The sequence below is a fragment of the Strix uralensis genome, chromosome 5 (assembly GCF_047716275.1).
Source record: "Strix uralensis isolate ZFMK-TIS-50842 chromosome 5, bStrUra1, whole genome shotgun sequence".
In the NCBI taxonomy this organism is placed as follows: Eukaryota; Metazoa; Chordata; class Aves; order Strigiformes; family Strigidae; genus Strix; species Strix uralensis.
Genome location: NC_133976.1, coordinates 15,157,583 through 15,172,844, shown reverse-complemented (window position 1 = coordinate 15,172,844; position 15,262 = coordinate 15,157,583). Strand labels below are relative to the sequence as shown.

At 37.2% G+C, this 15,262-nt stretch overlaps 1 protein-coding gene across 5 annotated transcripts in view; it reads left to right on the top strand.

Moving 5' to 3' along the window:
• SRPK2 (SRSF protein kinase 2) overlaps nt 1-15,262 on the top strand; it is a 148,795-nt gene that overhangs the window by 36,841 nt on the left and 96,692 nt on the right. Inside the window, exon 3 of one of the 5 annotated variants that reach the window (XM_074869942.1) lies at nt 10,062-10,125. The exons of 3 other annotated variants lie outside the window; for them this stretch is intronic. In XM_074869942.1, the coding sequence (XP_074726043.1) occupies nt 10,088-10,125 (38 nt within the window). In that variant the 5' untranslated portion in view covers nt 10,062-10,087. Of the gene's footprint in view, nt 1-9,876; nt 10,126-15,262 lie in introns of those variants that run through there. One more of the 5 variants, XM_074869941.1, reaches the window with a different exon arrangement.

The following is a 15,262-nucleotide window of genomic DNA, read 5'->3' as shown; positions in this document are numbered from 1 at the left end:
AATATTTTAAAATAATAAAAAGATGCTGTATTAATGGAGAATTGTAGTTGTTCTTAGGTATGATTTTTACAGCTTTATTGTTGTTACTAGTTGTCCATTACAATAATTTCCTTATGTGCAATGTATCGAGTGTTTTTGGCTTCATTGGCAGTGGTTATGGTAGCAGGAAGGCAAATCCACACAAGAGAAGCAAGCATGATTACAGTTAGCGCATGTGCATTTTGGATGACTGGAAAGTGGTGATGGTTTTGTGTTAAGTTTCTTCTGCCAGCTGTGTGCTTCACCTCAGAGAGAGCAAAGGCATTGTGCGCAGGTGCTACAGTCCAAAGCCTTTTCCTTGCAGTAATTGATGTTGGTCTGACAGGCTTTAACAGAGAGAGCTGAGAATTCAAGGATTATAAGATCCTCATGATCTGCTGGATAAGAAATATTGAAAACCTAGCAAGAATATTTGGGAAAGCCAGTTATGTAGATACTGTGGTGGTGATGATCACAAAATAAAAACTTTGACAGAATATACTGAAAAACATTGTGTGAATATCCTGTCAAAATACCTCAGTTGAAAAATATTTCTACTACAAGGATTTCTAACTGTACAATATGTAATAAGAAGTAAAACCACGAAGCTTTTTAGAACAGTGAATGATAATAAGAAGTAAGGCTAAAGAGAAATTCTAACGTGGAGTTTAAGGTTATAACATGTATTCAATAATTGTGACCCAGTTTAATCCTTTTGGGTAAATCATGTAGTTTCATCTCCTTGGAAAGGCAGGAGTCAGAATGTGTGCAGGATTTTGAGTCATTGCTTTAGACTTTAGAAGGTAACATACGCTTGACTCAGTTTGGGTGAATAGAAACCTGTTTTTTCTTCAGACTGGAATTTAATTTGTCATTCTGTAACATTAGAACAATTTTTTTCCTGAATTTTGGAAAAAAAGCACATAGCAAATGAGTGGAAAAATAATAGTATTTGAATAGCACTTAAGGCATTTAGGCAAATTGTAGACCTGAAAGAAAATGCTATTATTGAAAGAATCCTAACACAGTAACAATTGTACACTAGATTGTAAAAGGAATAAATTAGAAATATTGCAGACTAGAAGTCAGAAATTATCCATTCTGTCTACTGAGTTAAGACAGTAAAGATGCTAGAAGTGATGTAGTTTGAGGGTGTGAAAAAATTAACACTGCCATTATGATCTGGAGACTGAATTTTTTTCAGCTTTGGCAGAATAGCTGACCATACACACTCAGCAAACCATTTGCCTTGCTCTAGACAAGGTTTGCTAATCATTTATTGTGTTTTAAGTAACAGAGTAATAACTTCTTACGTCGTTCTGTCTCTAGCTACTTATGTACAACTGTTCCCCTATGAAGATGGTTTTTGCCTAGTAATAGGAAGGAATTGGCAGCTGATATTAAAGAACAGGAGGATACACTTTAACATACTTAGTGAATATTTCGGGTTTCTTTTTCCCAGAATGGATGAACTTGTAAGAATAAGCTTTTTGTTTTCCAGCAGCTCTTAAGAAATGTTCTCAACACTGTCCCTGTCCCCTCCAAACAAAACCATTCTCATGGAGGTTAAATACATATAAATAATAGTTAATACAGTATAAATAATATAACATTATTTTGTTTATTTATATTATATTTAATTTAATTTACATTATATTGTTTATTACATATAAATACTGCAGTTAAAGACAAGTAATCAGAAAATAACCAGCAGTCATATTTGGGGTTAATGTTTTCTTTAGTGTGCTTTACTGGTATTTAGTCTGACAAATAGTAATGCAAAAAGAAGTTTAAATTTTGTATTTTTTTTCTTTGAAGAATGGCTTTTTGTACAACCACAGATTTTCAAACACACATTGGGCAGAGTTGGTTATTGGGCTGACATGGGAGGAGGGAGGGAAAAGCAACTTGGTGCTGGGCGTGCATCTGGTACAGCAAATGCTGCCAGACCCAGGAGAACTACCAGAATGAAGAACTCTTAATGTCATTTTTGTGTTTCAGTAAGTACTTTATTAATGAATACTACAGCCTGGCAAAAGATAAAATGCCAGATTATGTCAACAAGCCTTAGTTAAAGTTACAGAGATGACTTAAAAGACATTCAAATGCATAGTTACGTTTAACTGTAATTCTGTTTCCCTGGGTTTATAATGGGCCATTTTTAGAGTAATCATAGTGTATCTTAATGCTTGTCTTCTTAAACACCTAATGCTTCCTCAAGTTTATCTACAAACTTCCTTCAAAAATTTCCATATATAAACATAAAGAAGAAACTCAAGAATTTGACTGTATTAAAAATTCTTCAGAGGTATTAAGTATATGACTCAGGCTGTATATTTATGTATTTGGAAACTAAATATTTAAACAAGTAAAAGGCAAATTAGTCTGTGTATTTTGAATGCTTTTTTTCTCTTTTGTAGAAGCAGAAACAAACTTGACCTTATGGTGGATATTCTCAAGCTTCTTGTTTCCTCTCTGAGGTCTCTGGCAGTGCATGTTTCCATCTTACCTGTGTTTCATTCCTTTCTGTGTCCCATGCTTTTCTGTGTCCTCCTTATTGTGAATATTCTGTGAAATTAAGTTTTAAAATGATAATACTAGTGTTGCTATTTTTCTTCAATAAAATACCATTGTTCAGTAAGTTCTTAATGAACGGTCTTCTCTTTTCCTCTGCAAAAACAGGGCAGCAGCTACCACTAAAGGTGTATACTGTCTTTCAGTTTGGCTTTGGCCTTCATTTGTGTTAATGAGAACAGTGCTAAACAACTAGCAGTATCATCTGAATGAAAGATGTCAATCTTTAAGAATTAGGCTAGGCTTATCTCTTGAGTACCAGCGAGGGGTGGTAGCCATTTTGAAGGAAGACAGGTTTTCCTCAGAATATTTTGTAAAACTATTCTACTTCAACCTCAGCTCAGGTATGGAAAACTCAGTTTGGAAGGATAATGGTAATATTACTATGGATATATTCTTTAAAAGTACCTGAGCAAATGATTCCAGTAGAGTTTTAAGTATATCAGAAATGTGAAAAATCAGTGTTTCTGTATCTCTGAGATCACTAGAAGATCAGATGCAACCTATAGTTTCTTAAAAAATATTGTTAGAGTATTAAGTCCACTTAATATACCTGTAAATACTGAGTAAATCCATCTTCCTCTTTATGCAAGTGAAAATGAAATACTTGTCATCAGATTTTTTTTCTCTTGATTTCTATATATTTTTTTTTTCTGGGCAGATATCAACTCCTATTATGTATGCCTGCTGAGCTGAGCACGAGTGGGACCCAGCTTTAGTTGGTGCTTGTGTCTGGACTTGTGCAGTGTATACAAATAAAGGATCTGTGCTTCCCTTTGTATCTTTTATCCAGTCCCTAAATGTTTAAAATGCTGTCCATTTTGATACTACTGACTTTTTTTATATGCCCCTTTAGGAAAAGAGGGGGTTAGCTTTACCAATTTGAAGTAAAGTGTTTTTTAAAATGGTAACTTTAATATTTCAAGTATGGCATAACCTTAAAAGGTCTATTGTAATTTCCTCATACCCTGAGCAGAAATATTTAGGATACTGAAGAGGAATGATACTAAAAATATTAATGTAATCTCCCCAACAGGAGATTGCAAACAGCTGTTTTTCTGTCACTCTTCAGTGAGGCAGTCACTGGCTTCTCTATCAGCATTGCTGTGAGTGCTATGTGTGAGACACCTGAAGAAGTTCATAAAGCTTCTAATTTTTTTTCTCACTTCAAAGCTTAGTGACATCTGGAAAAATGATTTCTTTTAGGGTAATTATACCATTTGTGCTTCCGTGCTACCCTATTTAACATTTACATGTTGATCAAATTTAGGCTTGCCCTGTGTTTGTGCCATTTTGAAATCCCTGGTGCCAGAGCATGTGATTCCAGCAGTTTACTCTGTAGAACTATTTCTTGTTTTAAAAGTACATTATCTAAAAGAGATCAAGGAGTGAACCCCTCAACTTGTGTGTAAATCTGCCTGGTTTTGTCCTGACCTGGTGCCTCATCAGGAGAACTTTAATTTATTGCCTTCTTTTTTACTGTTTTGATGTCACTTGTACAACAACTATCCACAGCTCAAACCATAGTTTTGTCCACATGAAATCATGTTAGTAATACTGAAGTCCCCAATGCATTTCATGGTTTCAAGGCTGAAAATTTACTTGGAATGGGTTGTTTGGTTAAATTACTTTGCGTGGTATTTTCAGGTCTGTATAGGTTTTGGGAAGTAGAATTATTTATTTTAACAGTAATACTGGAAGTACAGTCAACTTAGAGCAAGATGAGAGTTTTAATAGGCAAAATGTAAGATACAAGCACCTGTAACAGTAATGTGATGTAAAGAAGGAAAAGACAATGGGGAATAGACTAGGATGGATATTGATGGGGAGGGGTGTTCAAAGATACTGTAGAAGAAAGGCTAAAAGCATCTTGAGCTTCTGTCCTAACATATACGCTGCACAGAAAATGGAAGAAAAGCACTGAACCTTTTTTTTAAAAGGGATGTGTGGAATTTTGTATGGCAGGGATTTATGCGGCAACAAATTGAAGGTAGTATGTTGAGCTGCCACTTTGTCTCTTCCCTTGCTCCCAAAAGGGGAAAAAAAAAAAGCGCACTATATTAGTTGAGTTCTATAACAGTGGTTCTCTGCCCTGGATAAACTTAATAGGTGCAGTCAGTAAGATATTTTAATCTTGACTGATGAATGTGTTGTAGACCATCAAGATAATCTGTTTGCATAGACAATTAAGTTTTTAGTGAAACAGTGACTTCTGTCAGTTGACTTTGAAATAGTGGTGACTCTGATATCTACCCATATGTCATGGGGAACGGTTTATGCAGTGTTGTATACCTTGTCTGCACTTTTCCATCTGTACATAAGCATCAGCTAGGGTTGTTTTTTTCTTTTGTTGTGGAGAACTCTTGGGTTTTTTTTTCTTGCTGGTAAAAAAAAAAAATAAAACTCCAGGCTAGACCTGTTCCCCTTTCTTTTTCCCTGATTATATATATATTCCTCAGAGGTTCCCAATTCCCGTATCAGTTTTTTTTTCTTCTTCTTTCACATTATTGAAATGAAATAGCTTCTCTTTGTCTTGTCTGGAGAGTTTCTTCCCTTATCCTTTCTGAGGTTGTTTGTTCTAGTTTTGCTGTGAAAACTTCAGGCTTCTTGGAGCCATTGGCATGATGGTCTCCTACAAATCTCCTTTGAGTTTAGAAACTGCCAGCATCTTTTTGTAGGGTTCTGCTCTCCATTTTTCCAAGCCTCTGGTCTCCTGTTTTTTGGCGGAGCAAATTATCTCTCTAAAAGGAGATCCCTTCCCATTTTAACTTTATCTGATGCCTTTTTCTCTGATCTAATCCACAGCCTACACCTGAACATCTCAGAGGAAGCAAACAACTGGGCTAAAAAAAATAAAGAGTCTGAGCACAGATTCCTCTAAATGGTTAGTCTCTGCTTTGCTTTGGTTTAAAAAAAAATAAAAATCATGATGATTATGAAGCCATTTTGGGCAGCGCAGAGCCTTTCCGAACTTGCTTTTTGTTTTCGTTCAATCATAGCTTGAATAGTAGGGCTTTAGAGACTTAGTGTATCTGCTTTGCTCAGGTCTTGGATGAGAGCCAATTGTCTGCCGCTTGATCTGTACACAACATAAAATTACTCAAAAGTGGACTGATAAAGTGCATGGAATGACTGAGAAGTTGGTGACAATGATACCACTGCCCATATACCTGAATTTATTGTTACATTGTGGCTTGGGAAATTCATTAGCTGCTGCTTTGGGATCTGCAGGCACTAATTTTCATTCCTTTTCATCTTTTTTCAGTCAGAGTGTTATGATCTATTCCTCTGGATATGGTTCTACTTACAGTGCCATCTTTTCGTTACCTCTGAAATCAGGACAGTCCAAAAATCTTCAGTGAGATCATAAGTGCTTACTCGCTAAGCAGAGATTCACTGTACATCTGTGCACTGATCAATACAGTTATCTAATTAACTCATAACAGCTGTTAAAGATATTGTCCTTTGAATCTGTAAATGAGTGTTGGTCCCGAATAGCCTAGTATTTACCTCTGTGCCACAGCACTTGAGGTTAACCAAAAGCTGAAGTGTTACTTCTCTGTGTCAAGTTGGAGGGGCTTGAACCAAGAGGCCTTCAGGAAGAGCTGCTCTGTTGTAAACTTTTCTTTTTCTTTTTTTTTTTTTACTTGGAGTTTAACAAATATTACTGTAATTTGCATTCTTCTGGGCTGCAAAGGCTGGTTGAGTGGGTGGTAGGGTAACCACAATTTGGAGGGTTTTTTCTTTTTTTATTTGAACTTGGGATGCAGTTTATATGTTCTAAAAAATTCTGTAAATGAGCCCAGATTTCTGGATGTGTAATTTATAAATAATCAAAATAAACAAGTGATATCATTGCTGTTTCTGCAGCCATTTTTCTCTTATGCCCTAAAAGGCACTTAGTGTAAAATTCATCTGTTTTTATTTTGGTGATATTATTTCCATGATCAGTTTTGTATCAGGAGGGATAATGGTGGTATCAGCCTGACCTTGGGGGTGCAGTATGAATGTGTAAAGGTACAGATTTGCCTTTAAAAATGAATGAAATGGGTCCGATTGCAAAATTCTCAGATAGAGACAAAAGATAGGTAAATCCCAAATAAGAAAATGTTTCAAATTGACAGGAGAGAAGCAGAGAGGGGAAAGGAAGTAAACAACTCCCCCCAAGCCTTGTCATAGAAGTTTTATCAACTTGTGGAATGGAATGCTCGTTAATGATGCTAGAATATTTTTTTTTTTCTGTGAAGTATCATTTTATTTAAATTCTTACTGCGATAAAGTCTTTGTTGGCAAAAGTAAAACTAAATTATGTGCTGGAATACCATCAGAGAGAAATGTGTTTGTGCATCTCTTGGAGCATCCAGGGGCTTTAAGTCTGCAGTGAAGTAACTTACATGTTGGATTTGATTTTTAACGTCTTGTAGTGTGTTGCTAGCCATAAAGTGTAAGTGTGATAATCTCTAGGCATCCGTTGAAAAGCCTATCTGGAGGCTTGCTTATGGAATGGATTGGTTGATCACTTTATTCCAAGCTCTGTGAATTTTGTTTTGCCATAAAATCCTGCCTTGTTAATATCTCTTTATATAATCCATTTTAAATTTTAACAGGGTTAAGCATGTTCAGAAAGAATTTAAAAAATTGTTGCATTATGATATTGAGGAACATATTTAGGCAGTCAGTGTCAAAGATCTGTGGTAGGGGAAATGAACTTTAGTTTGTACTTCCAAATTGTCAATTTTATCTCTGTCCAAAAAGAGGATAAGCAACTAAGAGAGCTGTCTTCTAACATTCCTTCATACAGAAGGGAGTGGGGGAGAAGTAGAGTTCTAAAGGGATAAGCTTTCTCAACAAAGCTGTCCAAACCTCAGTCTCCTCCATCCCACAAAAATTTCTGTGATGTAGCGTTTAGTACTGACAACACAAATGTGTTATCACAATGTGTAACAAAGTAACCTGTTCTTGTTGAACCATATTGGGTCAGAGTATGAAGAGAGAATCCACAAGGAATTGCAGGTGTGCTGGTCCTTAAGAAGTACACCTACTTTCTTTTAACCTGTGTAATATGAAGTAGTCTGTATTCAGAGAAAGTAATTTTTTTCTGAATTTTCTTAAAGGCAGTCTCAGAGAAATATTTTTGCAGTGTTCTGAATACCTCAACCAGTCCTGCAGTAGATGTTTCTGATCACTCTGTGCCACTGTTCTTTGGTCTGTTTGATCTTTTGCACTGCTTTCATACAGTTTAAACATAAATGTGTTAGAAAATACTGTGTTATGATAACCCTATTATTACAGAGTTAGCCTTCCTCCACTTATTTAAAACAATCTTTAAAATTAGTAACAATATACCCAGTGCATTGCATAATTTGTATGATCAACACCAATGTCCTGTGTTGCACTAAAAATCTTAAAATTTTAAATAAGTGTATAGTTGAAAATGAAGAGGTATTAAAGCTGTTCGTGGGGCCTTTGTGCAGTACAGCATAGTGCTTAATGTCATCTCAGAATTTTTTTTTTTACTGTAACATGAGTGGGTCTTTCAGTGATTGGGTGGATATTTAGTGTTTTCAGTTCTTAGCCACTGTGCAGTTCTAAGCCGTACTTAATAGCCATTTTTCTAAGTCTTAATAGCCATTTTTGAGCCTGCACTGAGTACAAAATTAGATAATTTGGTATTTGGGGGTGCTCACTGATGTTTTATCATAGGTTGTTAGGTTGGTTTTTAACTGAAAAAACAACCCAGTACCCCAGGGAGTTGATGTTGTCATCCTCTCTTGATAGCTGGAGAACTGAGGCACAGAGGGAAAGATGCACATGGCCTAAACAAGAACTTCTATGGACTTTCAGTAATGAAGTCCAAGAGACTAGATCAGCAAGCTGGAGGTTTCCCAGCCACCAGCCTGGACTTTCCTGTGGTAGTTGAACTTCTGCCTGTGTTGGGACATGAGTCTGGGTGGGCAGAGAGGTCTGTGACCAGAGGAGCAGTTGCTGCCTGGGATGGGCAATGGTAAAGGAAGTTTTGCATGGTCCTTTCAGTCACGCAGTGGAGCCAGTTGTGGACATATAGACATTTCAAAGTCATGTCTTGAAAGCTCTGGGAAGCATCTACTTTGGAGGCGAGAACTGAGATTCTTCTTGGAGGTTTCTCCAGTCATTATGTTTTGGGAAGAGCAAGTGGCATATGCTTACCCAGGTGACAGTCACTGCTAACTTGTAACTCATCCACCAGAACACGAGGGTGATAAACTCATTCAAGTAGTAATAACAGTTTTTAAACTTTGATTAAAAAAATACCCAACACTAAAACCCCCTAGTTTCTCTTCATTCTTCTGTTTTCTGACATTTTTGAGGCTTTGTGTCTGAAATATGTGTAAAGAAAGAAGAATGTCAGGTTGAAGCTCTGTGGTCATAGAATGGTTAATCCCTAATAGTTGAAGTTTACTCTGGTTGTAAACAAGTGGACATAATCTTAATGTTGCACAGGTTTTACCAGTATTTCCATAGGTGGCACTACGGTCTCCTGCAAGGATAGCATCTTAAAATGATGCTCACGTCCTTGGCATTATTCTTTGGGTTTTTTGCATGACAAACCTCTTGACTCCCAAGCTCCTGGTGACTTCATTTTTCAGTAGTCTCTCTGTTCTGCTTTGACAGGACCTCGTGAGACAAGTGACAGACGGCACAAGGGTGCATCTCCCCCGTAGTAACAGTTGGTCGGGGTGTCTGTGCTGGGGTGCGCTGCCAGGCGGTTTCTGTGACGACAGTGATGAGGTATCAGCCCAGTTTAGCCTGGTGGGTGTTTCCGCTTAGTCGTTACAAGTGCTAGATTGGTAATTAATAGATACTAAAAAAAATGGTGGAAAATGAAATATTACTTTTCAAAGTACATTTGGAGGAAACTAGAGGCAGGGCACTAAAAAAATAAAATCCAGGTATGCGTAGTGTTTCCGCTGTCTGATTTCTAGCCCATGTATGAAAGTAGTGATTTAATACTTCATTCTTTGTGACAAAAATGATTCAAAGAGCCATATTTTTCAGGGCTTTTGATCGGAACGTTTTCGAGGGTGTCCGATGGAGCTTAGAGAACTAACCGGGAAGATAATCCGTGCCATAAATCCTTTGTTTCGGTTTTTTCCCCCTCAAAACCTCGCCTCCGCGCCCCCGCGGGCAGCGGCGTGGGTCAGGCTGGCCCGGCGGCCGTGTGGGCTGGGGCTGAGGAGAGGCGCCCCCCCCCCGCCCGCGGAATGGTTCCGCCCGCCGCCGTGCCCAGTCATGTGCGCGGGCCGGCCCGGCCCGCCGCCTCCCGCCTCGTCCCCTCAGAGCGCGGCTGGGCCGGCCCTCGCACAGGCACCGTGGCTCCTGCGGCCTCCTTCCGAACAAAAGGGCTTAGGGAAATAAAATCCTTTGGTTAATAAGACTTTGGAAAGCGAGGGCAGGCGGTCTCGGTTGTGAATATTTTCTGATTTTTCCAGAAATCAAGCAGAAGATTGAGCTGCTGATGTCAGTTAACTCTGAGAAGTCGTCCTCTTCAGAAAGGTACAGCTGCATCTCTTGCATGAACGATTCATGGTGTAGCATTGCCAAGCAGCGGCGCAGGGCTTTTTTTCTTTTCCTTGTCAAGTTCGCTAGCATTGTGTACGTATTGCATGCTGGTTATTGTACCGTTTCCATCGAACCTCTCTTTTTGGTTAAGCTTTGTGCATTTTTTCAGAGATTTCTTTATTTATTTATATTTTTTTTAATGAAGCCTACTGGGCTGCAGCATGCAAATCGTACTACAGCAAGCTGCTGGTTTGTGTGTGCTGGTGTTGCAGACCTTGCTCCTTTTCACTGTCATGCAAACAGCATCTCGATTTCTAAATTCGTTTTTAAAGACCTCGCGTTTTTGTTGTGTTGCAGGAAACCGTTCCACGGTTGCAAAGGGTTCCTTTCAATTTAGGTGCATAGGAAATATAACTTGGTGAAGCGTTTCATGTCCTGTTATGTGGAAAGGGAGTGTCCTTTGCAAAGTAGCTCAGGAATCGCAAATCCTCCAATTAGTCACATTCTGTAAGATAGATGTGATCCTTGTTCAAGTCTGTGCTAGGAAATGGAGCAGTCGCTGCATGCAGTAATGGTTCATGCCTGCAGGTAAGGACAAAATGACTCAGAAGTGTTTTTAAAGCAATTATTTTATCTGTCAATCAGGTTATTACAATTTCAAGTAGCTGTCTTCGTTTTAAAGAAATATTTCGAGGTACTAAATGTACGTTAAGTTTTCTGATGTGAAATAACCTCCTGGTGATCATTTTGTTGATTTTAAATGATCCAGCCCTGCTTACTTCTGTTTTGCTTGCAACTGAATTTTAGGAGATATTTTTATTTTCAAAATTGCTTAAATCCAGAGCAACATAATATCATTTTTTTCACAAATTAGTTACAGTAATCATTTCAGCTGTATGCAGAAGACCATCTGAACGTTCTGTTTTGCCATTGTAATATTGGATGTTGGCAAAAAAATACAATTATTAATTTTAAGCACTCAAACTGCATGCTGAAATTATTATTTAAAGTACATTTTATTGAATGGCTCAGCATAGAAAGACATAATGCATTGAAAGCTATCTTAAGGAGACAGGCTAAAAGACATCTTTCAAAATGAACGAGTGCTGTGTGGCATGCATGGTTTTAAAAAACAAAATGAGCAGTTTAGTTTGATTTATAAGTATATTTGTGTAAGATACGTAGAAGCAAACTGCGTTGCCTTTCACCATCTGTAGTATAACAAAATATCAGCAATGAGAGATATAGAAAATGGTGGGGGGGAATGGGTTGTTAAGTCACCTTTCCAAAATGGAGAAATATAAGAAGAGCTTTGAGAGATATTTATTTATTTCCTAAAAATTAAAAATAATGAAAGAAAATGTTAATGTTTATTTGTTTATCTCTATCCCACCCTGATGCCTAAAATTTTTAAATACAAGGCTAATAAAATGGTGGTGATAACAGAGGATGATGGGGTGAATATAGTATGGGAAACAGGTGTTAACTTGATTTTTAGAAAGGCTTTTGTTGGCATTGCTGTGGGGGAATTCCATATATAATATAGATGTTTATTTTATCAATATGAATGTTATGCAGCACCCTAAAACTGAGCAGTCTGTTTTTGAGCGAAACATGCTCATAGTTGAACTAATAGATGAATAGGTCTCTGTGAAGGATTATAACACATAATTAGAAAAAGATGCATTTGTCTGGGATCCATTTAAATGCCATTCATTAAAAAGTAAGCTTTTATAAGCATGATGCATTATCTTGCAATAAAGATTAAAATGTGAATGTTGTATATGCACATACATTTCTTTTGAGGATTTAAATATGTGGTACTGTTCACCTGGAGCTTGATTTGACACATCAGTTGCACAATTTATGTGGTCAGTTATAAATGAAAACAACTTTATATATTATCTGAGATTTTTTTAAAATAACCACATTCTTTTCACCTATCTAAAAATAGACTGATTTTTTTTTTTTTTTGCAAGCTGTTATGAAACAGTGCTGTCTATCCTATTAGCTGCCAGTTCCTTTCCAGGCCCTTTCAAAATTACTGTATAAGATGTTTTAAGAAAAACAAAATTATAGTATTGAGTATCTGAGCTGCTAAACTGTCCTTAATCTGCTGTATAGCAAAATTGCAGTGTGTGTTCATACCATACAGACATGAGAATATGTATGTTTTTGACAAACACAGGAAGGGAATTCATACTTGCATTTTTTTTTATTATCAGTTTTTACCCTTCCTCCTAGTGGTTGGACTTTGAGAAGCTTGAGTTCTCTGGGTGGAAATGCCGGGTGGAAGATCTGAAAGAGTCCATGGCTTGTTTTTTGTTTTCCACATTAGCAGAGGCTGCTAGACAGTGCTTGCATAGCAGGAGGGGAGGGGAGAGGAGAGGAGGTGCTCTGTGCATTTACAGAAACTGATGAAATGAGAATAGAGAAGGAATGAGAGAGAAGCCCATTACTTGCCTCTTTCTTTCGTTGGTCTTTGTTTTTACAAGACAGTTTAGTGTTCGTAGGTTTTTCCTGCCCACTTGGCAAGTTCAACATGTAATCCTATCATAGAGGAAAAAAATGATGAGAAGGAAACCAGAATATAATGGATGGTTTGTCTGTTATGGAAGCTCAACATGTTAAAAATCCTGCAGCATTCTCTTAGGATAGTTGGTTGTTATGTTTTTAAGAGGCTTTTAGGAGATAATTAGCAAGAAAGTGAAATGAACCCTTTTGTTGAGGATCCTCTGAGATGTTACAGACATTGCAGCCTTGAAATGTAAATTAATACAAACCTGAGACGTTTTCGTAGTGAGATTCATCCTTCCTTTCCTCTTACCTCCCCCCTAGTAAAACTCTAATTGCAGGTAGGGGGGGATAAGATACCTGTGTTTTGGTGTGTTATGGGATATTTCATTAAGCAGACATAACCGGACAGCATCTCTAAGTCCTAAATTTCTGAGTAGTGTATGCTGCCTGTGTATGTGTTTAGCAGCCTGTGTCAAAGTCCTCATTCCTTGTTGATAAGGTAACCTGGGTAACTACGGATGTGTGTGTGCACATGGACGGTTACAGCGGATCAGGTAACCTGCTGTAGCTTGTTACACTGAATTGATTTGTTTGGATGTCTGAGCTTTAAGTATACTATGGAAATGTTTTCCTACATGCTTACAATGTGACACACACCTGGTTTCTTTATCTAATAAGTAGTAATTCGACTACCATGTACCCCCGTGTTCTTTATGTTTCAGTGAAGGCTGTGCGAGGTTACTTGTCCAAGCCCTGCAACTGTCATTAGAAAGCAAGTAGCAGCAGCCAGATGGAGGAGGATGGTCTTTCAAGAACCCTCCAAGAGAGCGAAAATAATTTCATTTATGTTGTATGAGTTATGCAAGTCTTCTCATGTACAGTATAGTTAACCCTTTCAGCTGAACAGATATTATTTTTTTTCTTGCCTTTTTAAGGGCTTTGTGGAACTCCTTGCAAGTTTCTGTTTTGTTTTTAGATAGGTCAGTTCTTCCACCTGGATCACTTTCTACTCTTTAGACTGCAAACCTAATGTATATAGTATTTTTCTTTTTCATGCTTTAGGACAAAGAACTCAGTATTTTTTTTTTCCTAGCTCTGATTTTGGATTCTAAATTTATGTCATCTTAGCAATGCAGTTTGACCACAGGGTATTTACTGGTAAAGGTTATTAGCAAAGGTGATAAGTCTGAAGTATTTGACCTGCTCTTTTCCTGTCTTTCTGCAAAGGCTGCATATACATGTTTGTTGAAAATGAATTTCTGCTTCAGTGTTTTTCCAGAAAAATTAATAGCAGCCACTCATGAGCAGTTTTAAAGTAGATAACTGGTGTGTGTATAATTTGATTTTCATGATTTTGAGGGGTTTTATAAATAGCAGTAAAGGGAAAATACTTTCAAATGACAGTAGGACAGCAAAGTTTGTGTTATTTGATGTGTAGAAGTATCTGGGTGGGGTGGTGCAGGCAAGGTTTAAGGACAACTGTTGGTTTTGGTTTTGTTTTTTAGTCTTGGGCTATGTATACCCCTCTCCCTTTGTAATTTATTTTTGCAGAGCAAATTAATGTATTTCTCAATGCTTTTACATGGTTTCTTCATCAGATCATGCCCAGAATGCAGTCAGGGATAAAGTAAAGGAGGAAGAAATCTGAAATAATGAGGAGGAAGAAAAAAGATGGAGCCTGAGTTCTGTCTGCTTCTTTTCCTAAGAGACCTAATGTTAGTTGATGTAAAAGGCATTGTGAAACAAGTTATGATGCTGAAGGATTCTTTCAGGTTTAGGAACATGTGGGAATGTCTTTGTTCTGTGGTGGGGTTTTTTGCGGGGGGTGTGTGTGTGGGGGGTTTTTTTAGTTTAATTGTGGATGCATTACTTTTCCAAAGGCAGAATGTCACTTGTAATGAAGTACAGAAATACGTCTAAAAGTAGAAGAGCCATCAGCTCACAACATTGAGAATGAGCTGACATTGCTGTGTGTCAGATAAATGTCTTGGAATAATTATTAGATAATAGAACATTATAGTATAATAATTCTATCGTTATTTATGTAACTAACATTAAAACAAAAAAACAATTATCAGAATAATGCAACTTTTTCTTCAGTTCCACTAACTTTAAACATGTTTTTAAAATACCGTCTTTTCTTTAGCTGTCTTCCTGCTTTACATTTTTTTTTTAAAGTGTAAAAGAAATATTGCCTAACTTTCATTTCAGGGCAGTTCAAATTTATTTTAGTAGTCATGCAACTTCAATTTTTCAGTTTTGTTTAAAATAATACATGATAATGAACAGTGGATATTTTCCCCTTTTTTTCAAAATTACAAGCTAATACTGCTATTTGTTGTATTTTGTCTCAGAAGTAGGGAGGAAATCATCCTGCCTTAATGTGGGCCCTAAGCTGTTTGTCCAGAAAGGCACTTCATTCCACTACCAAACTGTTGGGTGACAGTGTGCCTGTATAGCTCTCTTAGACTAGGTACTTAATTTTAGATTGCTAAAATTGTACCAAAAAAAATCCTATGTTTTGTGTATTTTTCATATTAAAGGTTTCACAGGCTCATTGTTTTAGTGTGCAAGGCTTTTATGGGAAGTATGAAAGGGATGTACAGACAAGGAA